We start from the raw sequence: 23,589 nt of genomic DNA on the forward strand, positions 1-23,589 counted from the left end.
TTTTCTTACAGTTTTTGCTTATTATGCTGTAAAAAATGAACCTACTTCATCTCGAAGATGTTCAACGGAGCTGTGGTCATGTTCTGTCACACCAAAGTCACCCAAACATGCCTTATATTGTGTGACGGTTTCAAGTTCACCATTATTTAACCCAGAAAAATAAAGTTAAGGTGGTGAATCTACATCACGTGAAATACAGTGGTATGAAAAGGTTTGGGCACCCCTGATCATTCCCGACCATAATTACAGATCACTGGTTTGAATTTTGTCGGGAACTAACTCGTCAGGAAAAAGACAGGCACAAATGTCCAGACTTCAAAGCTATTGTCAACCAACAAAAGAAGAAAAAGGGCTTCTGTCGCACCAAATGCAAAGGAAGAGTATGTGAAATAGTGCCAGGAAGCAGGTCGTCTCTGAAAGTAATAATGATACTAATTATGCTAAATGACACGTGAGGAAATGTGAATAATAAACAGCATGATGGCATGCAGTACTTAACAAAACACATCAAGGAAGTGAAGACTGCATTAATTCATACACATATGTGCTGGAAGAAAAAATGGTTGGGTTGGAAGAGAAAAAGTGGATGCTTTAAAAAAGCAAAATGACAAAAAGTATCGCATTATGTGGCGACTGATGAGTAGGATTGGAATTTTTTGTTAAAATCCCATCTTTTATGTTGTTCACATTACCAAAACCAATGTCAATGTCAGTGCAAAGTGTCATGCACAAAATCACGACTTCACATGCTTCTGCATATGTTTATGGAAGTTTGCCTCAATTTGTGCTCTCCTTGGCTTGTTAGTGGCAACTTACATTTTGTGCTAATGTAGTCTATGTTTTCTTAACCAAATGATTAAAATAAAGACAATTAAAACTACACACACATGAATCTTGAGTCAGGATTGTAGTGTTCACAATGCCATGAAGAAATCAAATTCAGGTCATATAAGCAAAACAATTCATCTGCATGTAATGGGGAACCCAGTCACAATCATATTGTTCATACATGTTTTCTGTTCCAAATCTTCAATCCTACTCATCAGTTGCAATACAATGCGATACTTTTTGTCAATTTGCTTTTTTTAAAACATCAACTTTCTCTTCCAACCCAACCATTTTTTCTACCAGCACATCCATTTATGAATTGATGCAGTCTTCACTTCCTTGATGTGTTTTGGTAAGTACTGCATGACCATTGTGCTTTTTATTATGTGATGTGCTCTAGTGTAACTAGTGCACATGTTCAAGCTGAATTAAACCATTACCAGTGCTTTTCCTTAACGTTACACAAACACCTCCACCTACAGTATTTACCCGCAGAGTCATTCCTGACTCCCATTAGCACGCCTAAAACACTACAGCTGTAAATGGCAGCTTCAAAGTAGCAAATTGCCACATTATCTACCTCTAATTAGTCCACTATCATTTTTAAAAGGTGGTAAACATCCATTGGAGGCGTTAATGACTTACAAGCGGCTGCTTTGATTTTCACCCTCACAGGTGGATGCTAAATATACTCAGGAGAAATGCCCCTCATGTGTTGGCATGGCAACCGTATTTCTATCCACAAGCCAAATAATGTAAAAAAAAAAAAAAAAGAAAGAAAAGAAAAGAAAAAACAGCAGGGGGCGTCTAATCCTTACAAATAGAGGCAGCTGGTGGCCACACACACACACACACACACACTGTTAGAGTAGAACAGCAGCCTTACGCGTTGTCATTAGCAACCGTGCCCTGACCTTTTCTCCATTTCTGCTGTAATGAGTCAGAAACAAGTTGGATGCAGTTCCAGTGCAGTTTGGCAAAGAAAAAGAGATCAAAGCCAGACACACACACACACACACACACACAAAGTTTAAATGCAAAATAGGATTTTTAGATGGACACGTTACTGTAGTTCCTCAAACAGTGGCCTCCTCCAATAATATCGCAATAGTTTGCCAACAATACTATTAATATTATAATACTGCGACATCAATAAACAGTATATTGGGGGTAAATCTGATGATACATCACAATACCAGAAGTGAAGACAAAATAATTAGATGTCAAAAATGTAACTACCATGTTAAAAATAAAAAATAAAACACCAATTAAATAATTCAGGGTACACATGCAAGTGTTCAAACCTTATTGTAAATTGTATTTATTTTGTACAAATAGATGCCGAATTTAAAAACAAAAAATTGTAATAGTGTATGAGATGTGTTGAGCTATCAAAATAACGATGTACTGCAATTTCATAAACTTTGCAAGTGAAAAGAATTTACAATGATGACTTGAATCATTTTGGGTGAAAGTGTATTTGATGGGCACTTTGTGCAGTACTAAAGCATTGCAGTACTTACTACTTTGTACTAAAAACTAAAACTAAAATATAATAAGCAGTATTGATATTTGGTATGGGGCCACACTGTGGGTGAGCGGTGAGCATAGACTACAGACCTGGGTAGGCCAGGAAGAACTGTCCAAATTGTCCATAGGTATGAATGTGAGTGGAAATGATTGTCTATATGTGCCCTGTGATTGGCTGGCGACCAGTCCAGGATGTACCCCGCCTCTCACCCGAAGGCAGGTGGGATAGGTTCCAGCATACCCCTGAGACCCTGGTAAGGATAAGTGGCCGGATAATTGAAATTGGGCTATCAATACTAAACCATGACATCAGTACAGTGCATTACAGTATTACCTGTATATAGTAGATCCCTGCCATTCACATGGGTTACCTTCCAATGGCAAAAACGCAAATAATTGATGCACCCATTAAAAGCCAAAAAAACCCTCTAAAACCGCCAATTTTTTTTATTCTCAACCTGCCTCTCATAGTTATTAAATATATTTTAAATAAAGTTTTTACAGTCATACAGCACACAGCATTGTTCAAACAAGACGGACATGCATTTACACAACATAACATCTTGTCAATGCACCTTCCGCTGCTGATGTTGTATGAATTGAATTGTGAGACAGCCCCCTCTGCTGGAGTCATAACTGCAGTCATAGCTCCTCAGAAGATAGTGCCATCAAACCATTCATTCATTTTCTATCGCTTTCCTCACGAGGGTCACGGGGGTGCTGGAGCCTATCCCAGCTGTCTTCGGGCGAGAGGCGGGGTACACCCTGGACCGGTCGCCAGCCAATCACAGGGCACATATAGACAAACCATTCACACTCACATTCATACCTATGGACAATTTGGAATCGAACCCTCATCCTCCTAGCTGTGAGGTCTGCGCGCTAACCACAAATAACCATTTTTAAAAATACTATATAAAGCAGTTAAAAGAAATCTGCATGGGAGCAAACGCCAATCGCCAACTCCAGGGAAATTAAAAAAAAAAAAATACACATCAGCGTGGTCTCACAGCCATGCAAGAAGTGCAAATACATTTGAGAGAAGAATTGCAGGTTATATCGGTAATGATTTCCTAGGCAATATTGGTAAGAAAGCTGATATTGACCGTCTCTACTATAAGGTCTAAACAAATCAGTCAATCAACTTAAACAGCGTGTTTAACTCTATCCACACACAGCAATTTGTACAGATGAAGACCTCTTCTGAAATAAACGCCTGAATAAAATGAGGATATACAATGTTTTGTACCCATGTGTTTGTACTGTATTCATCAGTATAGTCCAATTTAACGGTCTTTCTCTTCAAGCAACACAAATGTGGATATATATGGTGAGATTAGAGTTTGTGTTCTATTGGCCCTGTAACAAGTTTAAAAACAATGTAGTGAAATTTTACAAACACAAAGACTGTGTGTGAACTTTTAAACCCTCTCCGCTTTGGATCGGTGTCATGTCATACTTTTTTTTTTAAAGAGGATGTCCCTCATTCATCAATTGAGTTGTCTTTATGCGAAGGCCACCACCACCGCCACCATCATCATCATCATCGCACAGGAGGCGCCCAAACACATCCTCCCTTTTCCTCATCATTCTTTAGGCCGTTACCAGGCAACATGATCGCATGAGGGCGCAGGGAAAACAGGATCTGGCTGGATGCAGAACATGTGTGGGTAGAGAATGGAAGGAGGAGAAAATAAATGGATGTGAGCTTTTATATTTCTTTTTTTTTTTAACCATGCTTGCCATTTGCACAACCCCCGTGCTACCCCTACACACAAATTCAGGGAGATTGCCATTGCGCACGACCTGATGTAATGCTGATTACATATACCAAATATCAAATATCCTGTTGTGGAATTGCAGTTATCCGACCACGAGGGGGTGCCCGTGTCTGTGTAAACACAGGAGAAAAATCGTGCCACGGTGGCGGCATGACTCAAGAAAACAGACTGTGATAAGATGCAGACTATTTTAATGTGGTTACCGCCATTTGTCTACAAAAGGTCATACGTGGGCTGCTCTGTCAGGTCGTCATGGGAACCATCTTCCGTAATGGAAGACAGGGGCCCGCCTTGACCGATATGGATGCAGGATGATGTCATTACATTTCATATACAGTAGATGGATGCAGTACCTCACAAAAGTAAAGTATACAGGTAAGTGAGTTCACTGCACAGTGATGACGAAACAGTGTCTAAATACAGTATTTGGTGTACCTCTGCAGCCAGTCTGCAGCCAGTCTACAGGTAAGTTAATTGATTGAACCCTTCAAAGCAACTGCAATCTCAGAAACTTGGAACAGGAACAATAAGACTGGACGGAACGTTAAAGTATTACTGGATCTACAAACCATCATGATTATGCATTTATGTTACTTTGGATTTGGTAAATAATACATGTTGAATACATGAAGCAAACAAATGTATGACCAATTGTTGTGAAACGGAGATGACTAAAGGATTAAATAATTTAATAATAATTTGGACTTATGGAATTGTGATAAATGATACCACACCATTGTGAGGTAATGCAATAAATGCCTGTTCTAGCGATCACGTGTACTGCTTGTCACACAGAACAATGACTTGCACCCGTGGTTCCCAAAGTGGGGTAGAAAAGGTGGCATAGAAAATAATTGAATGAATGAATACGTCATGTAACCATTTTTATGCATAAAAATGATTCATTTAGGCACATACAATTTGCTTTGATCTGCATTTTTCTACTAATAATAGGCTGTATTTTTTTAACTGCGAGAGTGTGAGGGCACAATGTTCAAACCGCAATGTAGCGAGGGATGACTGTATATCCAAAGTTACTTTCTATATAGTGCTGTTGTCCCTGGAAAAGATATGATAAAAAATGATTCTGAAATGTGAGGCTTGTGCTCACATTTGTCAGATATGTTTCAAATCTGTGTGAGGATGAGGGAGAGGAGCAGGAAGGGGGAGAGGAGGAGGGTGCAACAGGGGGAATGAATTAACAGATTTAGTGTCATCTCTCAGTCTGGGAGAGGAGCCAAAGTATCGACCACCTTAATCCCCTCATCATCCCTCTCTTCCTCCTCCTCATCCGCCTCTACAGTTTGGGTCTGTCTGCCGCCACCCCCTGATTTTCCACCTCTGTTCATCTGTGTGTTTTTTCCTTACCTTCAGATTAAAGACATTTGTTTGTACGTGTCAGCGTCTACGCTCTAAGCCTATACCAGACTCAACATGGCTGCAGATGCCCTTTTTGACACTGGTGACTGATCATGGTTTTATTGGTTTCGGACATGCTTAACATATTACATTAAAATACAACAACGTGTCTGAAAAGTAGTAGGAAGAAGCAGAACCCTTTTCACCCATGTGTAAGCAATTACGAATAGTTTGTTCACTTCCTGTGTTTAACACCATTTTCTAATGAGGAAAAAAGAATAAAGAATGTGTTATGCAGTGATGAAAGAAAAGGGATGGAAAAATAGACAAACATAATGAATACAGGAATAAAAGAATGAGATAAACATTGTATAATATAAGATATACACTAGCAATGACATATTCATATAATGATAAATGAATTGGGTACATTCCGTGATATTGTTGCATCCATGCAGCTGAAATGAAAAGTTGATCATTTCACGTCAGATTAAATCTTGCTGTTGTCATCCACAAACAAATTCATATTGCAATTGTTTTTAAGAGGCGACATTCAGATAAATATAACTTTAGAGAACTTTATAAATGTCCCTCTTACTTTTTTATTGACTGACTCACAGGAGGTCCGACACGCACCAAGATGTCAGCGTGTGAACAGAAGCGGTTCGATGGCAATAAGTGGGGGCATTGATCCGAGGCCCGGCTCGATGTTCGAAGGCTCTGGGAGGGGGCAGGAGTGAGGTAATAGCCGGGGGCTCCTCACAGCTTATGTCTTCATTACAGACAGTTTATGAAGACACGGGTATCTGTTAATCTGACACTAGTTTCAGGGGGAGAATCAGCGTTAATCCCATGACTAGCCTGATAAGTCCACTCACAATAAGACCCCACATGTGGACACCAACGCACACAAACATAAACAAGTGGTGTGTTTGTGTCAGGTACCATCAAGGGTGGAAAGACAATAAAAAACATGTTATTGACCGGGACATTAAGTGTTGGATATGTTAATACAAATTTACACAAGGACCTTGACAAAACATGGCAAGATACTGCAACAATTACATGTTATCTCACCAGTACCTGTTAATGCAAGATCACAGCATGTAGTATGTGAAATGATGCAACATTGTTAGTTTTGATTTTGATTTTTTTTTTTGTACAAGGATTCGTAATCGAAATAGGTGTAAACCAATGACAGCATTGTAAGCTAGCTGAAATTAACTTGTTTTCTAGTGTTGTAATGCACAGATAAGGGAAAGAAGACAAAAAGAAGACAAGACAAAAAACAACAAAAATCAGATGTAATCTGATAAGAAAAACTAATTTTAGAAGAATAATGTTGGAATATAATGCAGAAAAATAAAGTAATTTTAAAGTTTTAAAGTTGATAAAAAACACTTTACTCATAAAAGTCTGAATATTATTTATTCAGCCATTCATTTTCTACCGCTTATCCTCACGAGGGCCGTGGGGGTGCTGGAGCCTATCCCAGCTGTCTTCGGGCGAGAGGCAGGGTACACCCTGGACTGGTCGCCAGCCAATCACAGGGCACATATAGACAAACAACCATTCACACTCGCACTGAATATTATGAGAAACATAACAATGAATACAATTTAAATTTTTGGAAAAGTAGGTTGGTGGAAAAGTTAATAGAAACATTTTGTACAGTTATTTAATTTTATTATTTTATTTTTATTTCATTATTATTTTAAAATAAAAAATTCAAATATTCAGTATTGGGTTATTAAAGCAAATGTAATGGACACTCATACCTGTCTTGTAGTCTTTGGCCACTTCAATTAATTTCCAAATATTTTCCATTCAATTTCCAAATAAACATTACTCAATCAAATAAATAGAAATTCCCTCGAACTCAAACTTTAACCAGCAGCAGAAAAATGTTTTTTGTGGTAATTTTTTTAACGTGTAAATGACATTTATGGCGCTCCTATGTGCTGTGATGTGCTATGGAAGACATGCTAGTGTACATATTTATAATGCAGGTATCCTAAAAATTTTACAATGATTAGACACATGATTAATGACTTATGGACAATCAGCTGCTCAGTTGTGTCCTTGCTCCCGAAAAGTTGTTTTGTTTGATGGCGGCCATTGTTTTTCAACCGATTTTGTTCAAATTTTACACACACATGCTAGTCAGTCCCCTAAAGATGTGTACCAAATTTCAAGGTGATTCAGATAAATACCCTACAGGTACAGAGGGTGTATTTGTAGAGAGATTTCAGGTCCTTTAACAACATCACCATTTGGTGTATTTGTCGAAAAAAAATGTTATGTGTCACAATAATGACACATTTTGTGAAGCGTTTCAGAAGGAGAAGCATTAGCTCACACATTGTGCTTTGGTCCTTGAGGACATGAGCCGCAAATACAAGTTGTCCCTTTAAAAATGGCTATCCCCCCGTCATTGACCCCTCTGTCACCTTGTTAAAAGCTTTGATAGCCTTCATCCTTTATCCGCTGAGTGGCTCTAAAGGTCAAGCGGGGTCATGAAACAGGAGCTTCCACTGTGGACAGGATCTGTGTCCTTATAAGAGACATTATCCTCAATACAAATAAATACAAGTAACTATAATGAGGGAGTAACAGTTCTATGAGGATAGACCCCGGTGGTGGTGACCATTGGGGCAAAGTGGAGAGGTGGTGGTCCGCAGGGTCTCAACTAACTCGGCCTGATCCCACAGATACATGTCCTAATCCGGGCTAACGCGACTACAAGCATCAAGCTTACACGTCTCACCTCACAAGGGGCCGCCTCCCACCCTCGCACTGACGAGCTGTCTCCTTCACTCTCTACACACATGTGGCACACACACACATACACACGCATGTAGAAGCTTTAGTGGTAAGAAAACTAAAGGGAGTTTGGTTCAAGTGTCCAATAATTTCTTGCATGTAGTAATTGCAATATGGTCATGATAATTGCACAAAAATGTAAAATTCTGTTATGAATCCAGTGTAGGCATGGGTCGGTTATCGTTTTCAAGGTATACCACGGTATAAAAAAGTCACACTTTCCATACCACAAAATTTCTGCGGTATGAAAAAAAAATGGAGGTCCAGCCCTGCCACTACGCTGAAATGCTTTGTCATGCACTGTGTTATTCTTCACAGCCGGAACTGGGCTTTACTCTGCTGAAACCACAGGTGTGTGCTGTGTTGCCAAAAGTCAGATATAGATAGCACCGGCGGCACGGCTACGCTGTGGTCCCCTTTGTCGGTTGACATGTTACTCATGTCCAGGGTCACCAAATGTGGAGATGTGATTTGGAACAAGACAGTGGAGGATAAGTGGTATAAACTGTTTAGTCTCCACTGAACAACATCTCAGTGGCGAATAATCACATGCCCAAGGTTATCATTCCATCAGAATCTCATTCCGGCCAATGTCTACTCTAGTGTTAACCATTCATTCAGTTATTGCTGGCGGCCTACTAACAATAAATTTGGACCGTCACATAGATTTGATTTAGCACCCATTTGCCCTCACATGGAACTGTTTGTGTCGTTACAACTCAGTAACGCAACTGCTCCTCAATGTAGTGAGATATTACTACATTGTAATTGATGACATTTACAATCACCAAAATTAATACATGTGTCACACTGTCAGAGTTCCCAATCCTAACATTTATAGAACCAAGACATTTGGATTCCAAGATTGCTGCACACTAATGAAGCCTTCACAACCAGGAAATGGTTGGTAAACGTTTTTCAATATTTGTTGATATATAAAAATGTTAAACGACATGCTTAATTGTACTTGTCAAAGGTCTTAAGGGCTTTGGATTCTGTTAAAGTGATACAAGCTACTGCAACATAACGTGCTAAGCTGAGGCACGAAAAGCATCCCCTCGCCTACATTTATTTAACAAAATAGTTTAGGATGGACTTATAGACTAACTGTGTTTGCAAATGCAGGAGGATTGATGGTGTGTTGGACATGGACTATGAGGTAAGTTCCTCTGTGTGCCTCAGACTCTTTGTCCCTCACCCTCGCTGGAGGCCGTGTTGGTATTGCTGCTAAGCTTTCCTCCGGAAACTCAAACGATTGTGAGATAAAGAGGTTAAAACACAGGACAAGGGGGGAGAAACTAAAAAAGGCAGTCAAAACTGGTGCAAGTGTTAAAAGAAATAAATATAGTGTTGTCTTTTGAAAGGCTAACACTTGCATTTAATTGCTTGCTTGGTAAATCTTAAGGGAAATTCCAAGGAAATTCACAAAAACAGCTCGACAGGAGCTTCATTTTTTCATGAGTCAGCATGTCAGTGTGTTTGCTGTACAAATCAGATTTATAAAAGGCACTGTTTACTCACTGACTCCTTAACGAGACACCATGAAGACACACAAGAGATTAACAAGTTTAGCTTTTAAGGAGTGCTGAGAAATGCTTGTTATGCATTTCTCTGCCTTGCCGACTTAGATGGCTCGAGGAAAAAAAAAACCCAACACAGAATTAATTGACAGATTTTGAGACTAACCGCAAGAGGCAGGACCGTGTGGGCAAAATAGGGGGGTGGGCTAATTTGAGAGAACGAAAACAAACCGCTTTGCGGAGATCCCCAAAATCTACCCTATGACGCCTCAACTATGTTTTACAGGCAAGGAAAGATGCAACCATAGATAAAGACAAACTTGACTCTATGATCAGAAAAAAAAAATATTACGATTTCATTATTAAATGAAAATGTATTTTTTATGCTACCTGAGAGTAGTATGTTAGATAAATGACTTACTAACTGTATGTTATATTTTTATTCTGTTATTAATATTTTACAAATGATAGTAACATAGACTGTAGAGCCATCTGAGACACCGGGTATCATGAAGCAAAAAACAAATTGCATAAAAAACACAAATCCATTATATGAACCATTAGTGACAGATAGTGACACATCCTCATCCTCATTTTCCACTGAGGCAAAGGAGTTGTTATGCTGTAATGTTGTGTCCACAAGAGAAAATAAGACATGTCACTTAATAATGAACAACCAACTGGTCTCTTTTTTACTTTAAAAATTCATATTGTGCATAGGAACCAAATGTATTTTCCTGGGTTTGACAGACTGCATCAGTAATTCCCAGCCAGGGGTAAGTGTACCACCAGGGCCGTGCCTCTCAGTGGGTCCCTGTGTGGACAGGCTCCAGACTGCGACTAATTGGTCACATTTTGAGACAACTATATGAGACATTTCAAGTACATTTTTCATCTACAAGAGACTCTTACTATCGTAATGAAAAATAGTCTGTAAAATGTGTATTCAATTGACTACAGCTTGCAACAGTCTAAGCCTATTGCATTGTGTCCTTAAATCGCATTCGATAAAATGTTTCCATGTTTGTTTACACATTTTACCTGGCTCTCATTGTGTCGCTTTGGTGGCATGTTTTTGGAAACTGGAGTACCCGGAGAAAATTGGATTGGACCCCAGATCTTCCCAATCTCCTGACTGTGTGGCCAACATGCTAACATGCTCGTCCACCGTGCAGCCCGGGAATGTCCAAACGTATATTTTTATTAATTTTATTAATTTTTTAATTGTCACTTAACAACCTTGCTCTCTCTGCTCTGTGACTAAAGAATATTTGATTAAACTGTAAGCATTTTTATAAATCTTCAATCCAGAAATTATACCTGTATTTGATGCCAAACAAGCGCAAAACAGCAGAAATAAAATTAGCAAAGTGTTTGAGAGGAGATGTGCTTTGTAAGTAAAGCACAATGTAAATGTTGGCAGTCACATAATATAGTACAAACAGCTCATCTCTCCTTTCCTTTTGTCAAAGTAGCTTTAATAGTGCTAGAAGTTAGATGGATACAGCTGCCCCATCATAAACCTGGACACTCAGTTTACACTCTTTTATACTTTCCTGTCTAAGCAGGACAGATTTCTATAAGAAATATATTACAATTGTAAATTAGCAACCTTACCAGTTAATCTGCCCATATTTTCTGTTTCTGACAAACTTGTGCTCCAAACTTCAGTCCAGTAGCTCACATTAATGAGCAACTGAAGTAGTTTGCCAACCCACAGTAATTCCAAATGAGGATGAAAGGAGGCAAAGAAGAAAAACGGGCCGATGTGTTTAGAAAGAAGGCTCTATTAGTAGTAATAGTATTTATCAGACTACAGTGAAAATGAGAGGAAATATGAACATTTACTTTGAAGTCAATTTCGGTGTGCGCCCCTATTTTTTCTGCTTGTATTCCTGATATTTTAAGTTAGAGGGCACTGTGTTCCTCGTGAAAAAAGTTAGTCTGGTGAACTATCGGGGGGTTGTGAGAGGCAGGGAGGATTTCAATATTAGTGCAGACCTGCCAACATGTATGACTTTGTCATACTCGGCATGCAATGTGACTATTGAATATGCTTGTATGCTTCACTGCTCTCCATTGTGTTGCATTTCACTGGTTTCAATTTGGACTTCAGTCTGTACAGTACAGATAAATAAAAATCACTTTCTCAATAGTATTTCAATCGGGGTGTGTGAAAACATTGAAAACCACTGCACTAGGGGTACAAGTACGCAAATTGCAGGGGGTATGTGGAAACATTTAATTTTCAAGATGATAAGTAAATCTTGTCAGTTATTTCATATTAAGCCCGCAATAAAATGGAACGTGTGTGCTACAACTAGTTTCCCCAGGGAGACAATAACCTGTGGCACAACTGCGCCAAAGTCACATTCTACTTTAGGAGAATGATCTATATATATATATATATATACATACATATACATATCTTTGGAGTATGTTTCAGTAAAAGGGTAAAAAAACAAAACTTGCATCAGTGTCCAAATATATATGGACCTAACTGTACGTCACCCCCACAGAGGAAGAAGCGGCTATTTGGTTGAAGGAGCAGGAAGAGATATATATATATATATATATATATATATATATATATATATATATATATATATATATATATATATATATATATATATATATATATATATATATATATATATATATATATATGAGTGAAGAGGTACTCATGGAAAAAAGGCTCTCAACTTTTTTTCACAAAAAAGGTTGTGCAATACTGGACTAAATAACAGTTGCCCATCTATATGCATTTATAAACCCTAAACTTAGACAGGCTGACTAGAGATAATAATTTTCTTCCATCTTCCTGCTCCTTCAACCAAATAGCCGCTTCTTCCTCTGTGGGGGTGACGTACAGTTAGGTCCATATATATTTGGACACTGATGCAAGTTTTGTTTTTTTACCCTTTTACTGAAACATACTCCAAAGATATGTATGTTATATGGAACAGACATGAGGTGTGCCACGCAGAAATTCTGCCCCCCATTTTTTTATATCTACCTATTTTCGTGAGGCCCTGAATTGTCCTCACTTGCCCCCCCATACAGCGCCCCTGGGTCCACATGTACATACTGTAACATGTAATGAAAGTGTGTGTTCTTCCATACAGGGCTGCAAAAATTGAAGGATGCTGGTTGCTACTTTGATATACTTTGTACATTACTTCATTACTTTGAAGATGTACAAGAGGTGGTCTCCAGGCCGCATTTTAGACACTGGCATGTCTTTCAAAGCATTATGACCACAACCCATGGGGGACGGCAAAAAAGTGACTGTATGTAACATGTAATGAATAACATGTAAAGGACATACAATAAAGGTGTAGATGCAAACTGTGTGTGTGTATTTGTGAGTGTGTGTTGAGAGCTAGACAGAGGGAGTGAGAAAAACAGTGTGGGGGGGACGCATGCCAGCAAACCATGTGAGGGGACATGCGTGGTGGAGTTAAGGGGGTTGGGGGGGTGGATTGTTGCAAACAGGGATTTGCAGCAGTGGGGAAAGAAAGAAAGGGGGCAGTGGCACTCAGTGACATATCGACACTCACACACTCCTCTGTCAGTCACACAGTCAGTGCGTCCATTATTTGTGTGTGTGTGTGTGTCTGTGTGATGTTGACAACCGCTCATCCTTCATCTCTATGACTGACGGTAAGTTCATACTTTTTTTTTTTGCCTGCGTGTGTGTATGTCATGGTAGTTCTGGTCCAGACCCAGACCAAGCCCTCCGTGCATCACATCACTTGTTTGCTTTCCTTCCCTGTCCAGCCGTAGGGGGTCAAACTAATGAGGTGTACTGCAGAGCCACAAGTCAAAGGTGTTTTTTTTTAATTACATGTTCTTTTTTATCACAACAATTTTATCTGAAGGCCTGTAATTAGCACTGGAATAACTTTCCCCCTACGCTGCTGAAACATTCTAGATTGGCTGACAGGTAAGAACTTGTCTTATAAAACATACAAAAATATAACTTTGTTGTTTTCATTGCATATTTTTCCATTTACTTGTAACCCCCAATTGAGGAGATATGTATTTAGCATAATTTTGCTAATTAAATAGTTTTCACCTCTAAAAGTGTGGTTGGGTTCCTGTTGAAAGTATGTACTCTGGATTAGTCTAACAGTAATTGGATTTGGCCTCTGAGACTTGTGAATCTTTGTGTCAAAAATGATTAAGCCCTCTCAGAGTTCTTGCATGTCGACATATCTTTCATAATAATTTTTTGCGACTATAATCTAGTGAGGATAAGCGGTATAGAAAATGGATGGCTGGATAACTATAAAGGACATTGGGGGCGCCCCCAAAGGGTTGTGGTAAAAATGTTGTGGCGGACATACTACCAGATATCGTCAAAGTTATATAATCATTACACAAATGGACAATGAGTTGACAAATCCCACCTGTGCCTCTGCAAATACGTCATGCTTGATGGCGGCCATGTTTTTTACACACGTGCTTCTCAGTTCTCTAAAGCTGTATCCCAAATTCCATGCCGTGGGTGTTGTGTGGAGCGCGTTCATCTGAGAAATTCTAAGTCAATCAGACATATACGTGGTAAAAACTTTACAAACGAATACAGTAAATGAGCATCTAACTCCTGACTAAGTGGATTGACCTAGATGGAGTCATATGCTTTCACCACTCTTCAATATTTTTTTTAGATAATTAATTTACGTACAGAGCCAGTGCATATTGATAAACATTTCTGTCATTCAATATGCCAGAATTAGCCAAGCCAATAAACTTTTTGTATGTGTATTATTTTGTATTAGTTTATTATCATATGTCCAGAATTCACTAACGTACATCCTGCTTGTTGGATTTATTACAATTTTCAATAAGTCCATCATTTTAAAAGCTACTTGTGCAAAACTTGGCCAGAATTTTTTTTTTATTATTATTACTGTTATTATTATTCCGGGGTGGAATATATGTCATATTTTCTTGAGTAATGCACAAGTTTTAATGAGTTTCGGCTGTTGATGATAGTGTTATATCATCAATACTAGCAAAAACTAAGCGCTTTTCACTGTTGTACAGCAAAGACAATGAAGGCCTCCTCTATTGCCAAAAGCAGGCCCATGCAGGAGCAGGGCTCTACGTTAAAAACAAAAATTACTTGCCCATGGGGAATCCTTAAGGTGAGAACTACTTGCCCGAACTTGCCCCATGTAAAATGAAAAGTGCCATAATGATATCATATATCAATATATGCTGATAATTCATCAAATAATAGTACTGATGCATTGTATTTGGAGGAATGTCTAAAAAGTTGTGGAGATGTATTTAACATACATCTCCACAAATTTTCAGACATGCTACCTTACACATCGTAGTCGTAGTAAGCAGTGATATTTATAAGTTGTGCACCACAATTAAACATTATTGAATAGACACATTTGTGTACTAGTAAAGTGTTTTTAATCCTGAAAAAAAATGCTCAATCGTCAAACAATAATTTGTGAAGCAAAGGTGAGAAAAATACACAGAGAAATGGAAGCGCTAGATTTTGCAGCTTGTGCAAAATCAGCACTTGGTATTGGATCTAATGGGTGGTGTTTCATTGTGACCACTTCAAATTGTCACAGCAATGTGATTCACTCACCTGTGCCATCATTTGATTTGCTGCCGCTAATAAAATACTTGTTTAGGAGGCACTGGTTCATCACTTTTTGGTGTTTTCCTTCAGAAGTTGTTGAAGAATTAGACGATGTTGGCAGGGACGCCATGATAGATGTTTTCCTAGTAAAACGATCGCTGATTGGTTGATCGCGAACAAGAACGGGTGTGGGTAAAACGCGGATTGTGGATTACGGACCGCGGTCTAAATAAACGATTCTGATTGGTCCATTTCAAGATTTGCAAGGATTGGTTTGCAAATTACCATCGGAATTACGCAGTCCGTGTTTTACCAACACCCAACAAGAACCGCTTTAAAAAAAACTCTTGGCAGTACGGCATGCTAAAGTGCACTTGCCCGACGGGAATATTAATGATTGGATTTACTTGCCCGAATTTTGTTTTAACTTGCCCCGGGCCATCGGTACATTGTTATTGTCGAGCCCTGAGGAGGAGTGTATCTCGATCTTGACCAGGTCAAACATTTAATGCCATTCTCTGCCTTGCGTCTTTCTTCCAGGACTAGAAAGACAAAGCCAAGGACAGAAGGAAGCCGACTTTAAAAAAGAGGAAGCTCTGCAGTCAACCCTGTCATCCCCCCTGCTGCTGTCTATGAGCCGCTCTGAGGCTCTGAGTTGGATTTCCCAGCATTCCTGACAGTAGCAGAAAGCCTGTGGAAGCAGCAGCAGAAGACACCATGTCCTCACCTTCCCTCCCCATTGCCTCCCTCCCCCCGAGCCCATTGGCCATGGAGTACCTCAACGACTTTGATCTCCTCAAGTTCGAAGTGAAACCCGACACGCCTCCGCACTCCACTCAGTGCGTGTTCCCCAAATCTGGCTTGCCCCATGACCCCTCCAGCTCGCCGTACGCCAGCCAACCTCCACAGGACTCCAGTTTGAGCTCCAGCCCTTACAACTCACTGCCGCCCTCGCCGACGCTAAGCGACGCCCACCCTCCGCCTTCGGGCTCATCCTCCCTGTCTTCATCCTCCTCCTCCATCTCCTTCCCGCTGTCCATCTCCAACAGCTTCACGTCAGGTGTCAGCTCCGGCTCTCAGGGGAACGCAGATGTAAGCCCGGCGCACAGCGGGGCTCAGGGCGCCACCCCGGCCTCACTGGAGGATCTCATCTGGTTTGCTGCGCTGCAGCAACAGTTTGGAGGGGAAGTCACGGGGCCCGCTACACTGCTCGGCACGCTGGGTGGGAATGGCGACAGAGAGAGGGCGCCAGTCAATGGTTTCATAGGCTGTGAGGACGCCGTGGAGGCTTTGCTGAACACGGCTGCCGCTGCAGTCACCTCACAGGTACTTCTTGTTTCTCTAGTCCATCATTAATCTTCTGTCATACGCCATCTCTAGCTTCCATTCCTCCATCCGCTCAGTTTCCAGGTCTTTCTCAGAGTTCAAGCAGCAACCTGGGAGACTCGGGAAGCGACAGCGGCGCCGACGTGTCCTGCGCCAAGGGGACAGACATGTGCCACCGCCCACTCGTCTTTCTATCCTCAAACACACCCTCGCTGCCTAACGGCACTGCCACCTCTGCTCCCTATCCACAACCCCTAAGCCCTCAGGGCCGCCTCGTCCCCCACCAGCATCACCACCATCATCAGCATCACCTTCTCCACCCCATGCATGGCGGCCATCACCATCATCATCATCCACAAGTCAGTCAGGTATTAAGCTGTTAATAGTCTCAAACAGGACTATTTTTGTCCCTGAACGTCTGATGTGTCATATTGCACGATATGTGGTGTGGTGATGCTATTGCAGTGGTTCTTAACGGTTTCGATGAGTCAGTCAGTATCAGGGGTTTTCTCACATTACATTGCTTGGCCAATCAGTGCTGTGGGGAATTTAGTGCGCTCAGTAGTCGACGCGTGAATGACGTGGTAGTACGTTGTGTGATTTCTTTCTTAACAATGTAATCCATACATCCAATTTTACTTACTTACTTATTTTGTGGAATGTTAGAAAATGCTTGATCAAGTGATACTGCTCAAAAGTGAACAAAAGTCAGCAACATTAGGTATAAAAAAAGACTCTTTTTTTTAAGATGTATGGTTCAGACGATGTGGTTGTTTGGGGTGGGGGCAGGAGATTTGTTTGTCACGTCTCTGATCTTGTGAAGATCCTCATGCTGTTTGTGTTGACCTTCCCCAGTTATGTGCCACCGCCAGGGACTTGTTGCATATGGCTGGTGTTGCAGTCGGCTGTGACATCTTTTTCAGACATTGGTGAAGGGTGCTGCCATTTGGTCATTTTTCCCTTGTTTCCTATTACTAGTACTAGTGAGGTGATCACATGGTGTCTGCATTGCAAATAAATACTGGAGTAAAGTCTGGAATAAACTGATTGTATTGGAATATTAATATTGTAGATTTTAGATGTAGGAAAATATAATTTTTTGGCTGATATCAGACAGATATTAATATCAGATTGGGGACATCCCTATCTTTCGTGCCGCCCGTGGGTCGTATTATTGTGAGACACTCATTACATACTAATAAGACCTGATCCAACTATGCTGCAAGAGCACATCTATAATCACATTGTAAGGTTAAACATCACATTACTTTGCCAGAACAATATTTCGTTGCACTCCTCATAATCAAGCTTGATTTTTTTTTTTTTACAAAGCTATCTCTCCACTTCAGTGCCTCTTCTCTCAAAAGAGCAAACAAGTCAGGAAGATGATAGATTTTTGTTATGTTTGCTGCTCATAAACAGGCTCTGGGGATATATTACTGTTAGAAGATCATAAAAAAAGTCAGTTGTGCATTAGGAGACCCTTTAAAAATCAATTTAGGCAGAGCAATGCAGTAAATTATGTGTGGATAAATTGGAAATGAAAGCCTGATATGAAGTCGTGGACTTATTGGTTGAAGTTAATCATGCAAAATAAAATACTGCCATTCACAGAATGCGCTCTATTGTGTGCACACAGCATTCAGGTATTACATTTCAGAGTACTTGTTGATGGAGATGTCTGGGTGGATCTTTGAGAGCTCTATGTGGAGCGCAGTGCAAGCTTATAATAATATCTGCTATTATTGCCTTGCATAATCCTGATAACTGTCACCCACACTTAGTCCGATTATGTGACAGATTATGTCCATGTGCTGCTGAAATGTTTCCTCCGACAAGCCACGATAACACTCGCCATAGTATAAATATATGCAGTGGCAATCATCACTAGCATGTGTAGCACTGAATAAACAACATATTCTCCATCTGTTCGCAGTGTGGCGTGAACGAGCGTTTCTCCGACGAGCAGCTGGTGAGCCTGTCGGTCCGTGAGCTCAACCGCCACCTGCGGGGTGTCAGCAAAGATGAGGTGGTGCGCCTAAAGCAGAAGCGACGCACCCTCAAGAACCGCGGCTATGCCCAATCCTGCCGCTACAAGCGCTTGCAGCATCGCCATGCCCTAGAATCGGAGAAGCACGTGCTCACGCAACAGGTAGATACATGGTGCCCATACCTAGGCTCCAACAGAATTTGAGTGGGGTTATAATAATGTGTTTTAAGGATGGAATTATTTACATTTATGTTTTTAGCCAATTAACTAGATGAACCAAACACAAACAGTGTTTGGTTTGGTTGCCAAACACTTTGATCACTGTTTTCCACTGTTTTCAAGTCTAAGCTGATGTGAGTGAATGTCTTGTTTTGCCTAAAACACACAGGTTTTTAAAGAAATATAGATATGTTTGAATTTGAGAGGCTGAAATCAGATGATATTTCTATGTTTAAATGAAAAAAATATAAATTGAATACCAAACTAGTTGTTGATTAATTGGATGACTGATTAATCATCGATTTGTGTGTACATTGCTGCTGTTCCAATACGATTAGTTTGTTTTGGGAGGAGGTTTTAATGAGGGTGTGAAAATGATAAACCCTATCCTAGTCCTGAACAGAGGTGCTTTTTTTAAACAATTTCCAACCAAATGGCCATATATGTAGTAGCTTGGTTATTAATTTGTCCCAAAAGGTCAGACAAAAACTGAAATGCACGAATACCGAAGCAATTTTTGCCATAGAAAATTAATTAAACCCAATTAATCCCTTCAACCTACATCTACAAATATGAACAAAATACATTTTATTGCCATAATTATAGTTTTACATGCAGACAATAAAATGTTAAATGTAAATAATCTTGTAGAACTATAGCCGCTGAACTAAAATAGTATATTAGTTTAAAATAAATATTAAATATAATACATAAATATTAAATATACTGTTCAATCTTCAGTGCAATCACACTCAGCTCACGGTAGTCTCTCTGGTAGTCTCTGTGAGCGCTTCCATCTCACGTTCCCCATGACGACAGACGGTAAACATGGTTGATACCGGCTATGTCCAGCAACCCTAATATCGTCTTTTTTGCTGTTCACTCCCTGCAGCCTCCCCTCTTTCACATCGCCACAGGGATCTACGATCACTATGCGTAGCAAAAGGGTGCTCCCAGGTGGAAACAATGGAGCAAAAAGCAAACTACAAACATAACAAGATGAACATCCATAGCTGCACACATGCTTAAGGGGTCGGCATAGCACAAAAAACTATTAAACACTAAAAATGCAGCAGAAGACACAGAGCTGCATTAACTGGCTTGGCACTCGGGCGGCGCCAGCTGTGCCATCTTGAAACATGAGACCTTCCATAAAATCCAGTCTATATTGATATGCTCGATATATCAATATATCGATAACAATATGCTTGTTTTTGATATCGTGCTTAAAAGAAATATCGATATGTTTTTAAATATCGATGTATTGGCCAGCTCTAGTTCTGCCTGCCACCATATGTCGCTAGGATAGATAGATAGATGATCAAAGATACATTATTTGTGGTAAGTGAATAATTAAAACCAGTTAAGATAAATTGCATAATTTCCCACAGCACACGAGTGTGCAATTGTACAGTGGCACATTGCAATAGATGACTAAGTAAATACAGTAATGAGATATCCTGGAGTATTTAAACATTCTCCCTTTTGGTTTTCTTTTCATGTCATTTATTTCATACTTCTTTGTCAATTTGTGCACCAAGAAAAAAAAACCCACAAGCAGGAATAGCCTGCGAGCCGGACTTTGGACAACCCTGCAATTTGATGCAATTCACTAAAACGCAACTCTTACCTAAAAGCTCAGCAAAAACAACTACACAAAAACAGAAGACGATTCAGACAAAGTATTTCAATATCGAAGGGAACAGTCATTAATAATACCATAAATCCTAACTGCGACTAATACGACCTAGCATGAAAGCTAACGTTAGCTGTTCCGAACGGTGCAAAATGCATTCCTCCTACACTTAAAACCCACTGGACATGAATCAAAACAGTCATATTACGAAGCGATGCATACAAATTTTGTCTTACCTTTGCTGTTTTTCTGTTCAGAACTTTGTTTCATAAGACTGAAGCTTCGGGCTAAGCCATTGTTTTACATTGACACGACACAGACTTCCGTTTCTCGCCTGTGATCGTGGACACACATTATTATTTATATTATATTTATTACTTATTTATTCTATTATTTAGAACAATAGGATGTTTACGAGGAGAGTTTTAGAGCAACATCTTTCATAGCAATCAAATATCAAAAACAATATTGACGAAGAAATAAATGCAACAAGTATTGGAAGTGAAAAGGAGGACCATTTTGACATGGTGTAGGATTTAAGAGGTCAAAGGTCACCTATTGATGTGTTTTTATTAGTCTAATGGAAACAATAAACAATAACAATAAACAATAAAACAATATATTTGAACAACACAACAAAAACACACTAATATTTATGAGCATAAACATAGAGAAGAAATTAAACATATCACTTATCATACTAATTTTGATCCAATACTATCCTGCTATTGATGATATCGATATTTGGATATATGTGCTTTTTATCAACACTAGCATAGCTATGTGAGCTACATTTTGACAGCTAGTGAATTAGCGAAATTATTTGCTGTAGAAAAACATAATCAACAAACTTACAGCTCCCGCATCCATATTTTTTTTTTTATTTTGTCTTACCTTTCTAACTGATGGTTAGTCAGCAGCGCTCCTGGCTGCATTTTCAGATGTGTAGCGAAGCCTGAAGAAGGGTGTTTTCTGTTCATGACGTCATAAAAACAAGCAACTTCTCTCAAAAGTGGAGCAAATGAGACATGTGATAGACTGTGGTGCTCATAAACACATATTACTCTTACATTATTGAAACCTCACCTTTGTATAACTTTTTCTTTCACTTCCTCAGTTGGAACAGCTACAGTGTGAGCTGACTCGGGTGCTGAGGGAGCGAGACGCTTACAAGGCCCGGTACGAGAAGCTCCTCAATAACAACCACGGCGCCGGCGAGGCCCCGACAGGCCGTGGCGGCAGCCCGCCTACACCGCCATCCGACTTCTTCCTTTGAGTGGAAAACACACGATGAGAGCAAAATGGACTGTTGATTTCAGTTGGGTTGAACTCAGCTCTAGGCTGCTTTTTGGACTACACTGTGAATGATCGTTGCACTTGCTCGAAAGGGGGGGGGGGGTATACATTATATGAGCAAAAGTCTTGGGACGCAACACTTAACCAATCAGTGGTTCGGCTAGATTGTAATATTGTAATTATGCACATTAGCAAAACATTTGAGACAATTCTTCCAACATGACTGTTCCCCATCATTCTCCTGGATAAAGAAATTCACTCCAGAACGCTTTTGTCCATATAGTGGTAAGTGAAATGGTTTTATTTTGTCTTAACACTGCTGAGCAATTAATCAATGCAGTAATAATAATAGAGTTTCCAAAGACTGAGGCTGGAAAATGTAGTTATTATTTTTTTAAATACTGTACAGAAGGCTGCTAAAAGCTGCAGAGATGTGAGTAGTGCAGTGGTTTGGACGACATATATACAGTGTATATATATATATATATATATATATATATATATATATATATATATATATATATATACTGTATATCCACAGCATCCAAGCTGTTGTTCACCAGCTAATATTTCACAGTTGCCTACCAAAGTGTTCACAGCTCACCAGGACTTGTTATTTCTTTTGTAAGATGAATCACAGCACATTGAAGAATGTACAAGGATGATGGCCAATCTTCCATGAATAGTGGGTCAATTGTGCTTGTTTTTATGCAACAAAAAAAAAAGATCTATTTTGTGCTAGCTGGAAATGGCACCTTTGAATTCTGCTGTTTGCTTGTGGGTTTGAACATACAAAGAACTGCTATTTGAGGTGTGCTGTACTATAAAGACGAGGGGAACCCCATCACAGCAGAGTGTGCTGTGTGTGCTGGAGTCCACTTCTAAGCTATTCCGAAAGCCTGAATGTGGCACTGCTGTGGGCTACATCATCATCATCATTATCATAAGTAATATTGCAGGGAGACAATCAATTCATGGCGACACCACTCTTAATTGTCCCATGAAGGCGTTGCCAGGGTTTATGCATTAGAGCTATTTATTTTGTTTTGGGTGTATTTATTCATTTATTTATTCAGTATTTATTCTTTGTTTAACTCTGTACTCACTCTAATTCATTCAATTTTATCCCATTAGTGTGCATTTGACTTTCTTACAGGACAAGCTGACCCAAATTAAGATTTTTTTTGTAGTATTTAAAATGAATATTACAAAAACAAAATAATAATGATGGCCATTAGGAAGGGTTCCCGCTCCTACTGTAGTGTGGTTTCACATGAAATAAACTTGACAGACTTTACCATACTCTGACTCTGTTTATATATGAAATCAACACTACACTGTATTAACTCACTGACTCCTTCCCACATACAGTCATCCCTCGTTTATTGCGGTGAATAGATTCCAGACACAACCACTATAAATGAAATGAAGGATGATTAAATATTAATAAACAGAATATTTTCATAGTTAAACCATAGAAAAATGTTTATGACTTTCTAAATATGTTTTTACCATTATTAGATCCATGTAGACATAAAATGACACTACTAGAGTCACCTTTACACTCCTATTATTCTTTGTTTACACCACATTACATGGTCATTAGAGACGGCTGCCTACTTACTCTAAACTCAGTATAGTGTTTCAAACAAAGTGAGAAAGAAGGACAA

General features: G+C 39.5%; 1 protein-coding gene and 1 long non-coding RNA gene across 9 annotated transcripts in view; one reads left to right on the plus strand and one right to left on the minus strand.

The window, feature by feature from the left end:
* The window catches only part of LOC131129120 (uncharacterized), a 38,859-nt gene extending 17,724 nt beyond the window's left edge, over positions 1-21,135 (minus strand). The window contains exon 1 of one of the 7 annotated variants that reach the window (XR_009129755.1): positions 20,860-21,124. This is a non-coding gene — a long non-coding RNA (uncharacterized LOC131129120). Of the gene's footprint in view, positions 1-20,859 lie in introns of all 7 variants that reach the window. The other 6 variants (XR_009129756.1, XR_009129757.1, XR_009129759.1 and 3 more) reach the window with 6 other exon arrangements.
* Positions 13,356-23,211, plus strand: nrl (neural retina leucine zipper). 2 transcript variants are annotated; one of them, XM_058072292.1, is made up of 5 exons: positions 13,356-13,504; positions 15,993-16,778; positions 16,856-17,146; positions 18,715-18,930; positions 21,741-23,211. In XM_058072292.1, the coding sequence occupies exons 2-5, from the start codon at positions 16,170-16,172 to the stop codon at positions 21,897-21,899; spliced, it is 1,275 nt and encodes a 424-aa protein (XP_057928275.1). In that variant the 5' UTR covers positions 13,356-13,504; positions 15,993-16,169; the 3' UTR covers positions 21,900-23,211. The 2 variants fall into 2 exon arrangements, with proteins under 2 accessions (XP_057928275.1, XP_057928276.1); XM_058072293.1 differs by having other exon boundaries at positions 16,856-17,137.
* The last annotated feature ends 378 nt before the right edge of the window (positions 23,212-23,589 follow it).

This window comes from Doryrhamphus excisus, chromosome 5 (assembly GCF_030265055.1).
Source record: "Doryrhamphus excisus isolate RoL2022-K1 chromosome 5, RoL_Dexc_1.0, whole genome shotgun sequence".
Taxonomy (NCBI): Eukaryota; Metazoa; Chordata; class Actinopteri; order Syngnathiformes; family Syngnathidae; genus Doryrhamphus; species Doryrhamphus excisus.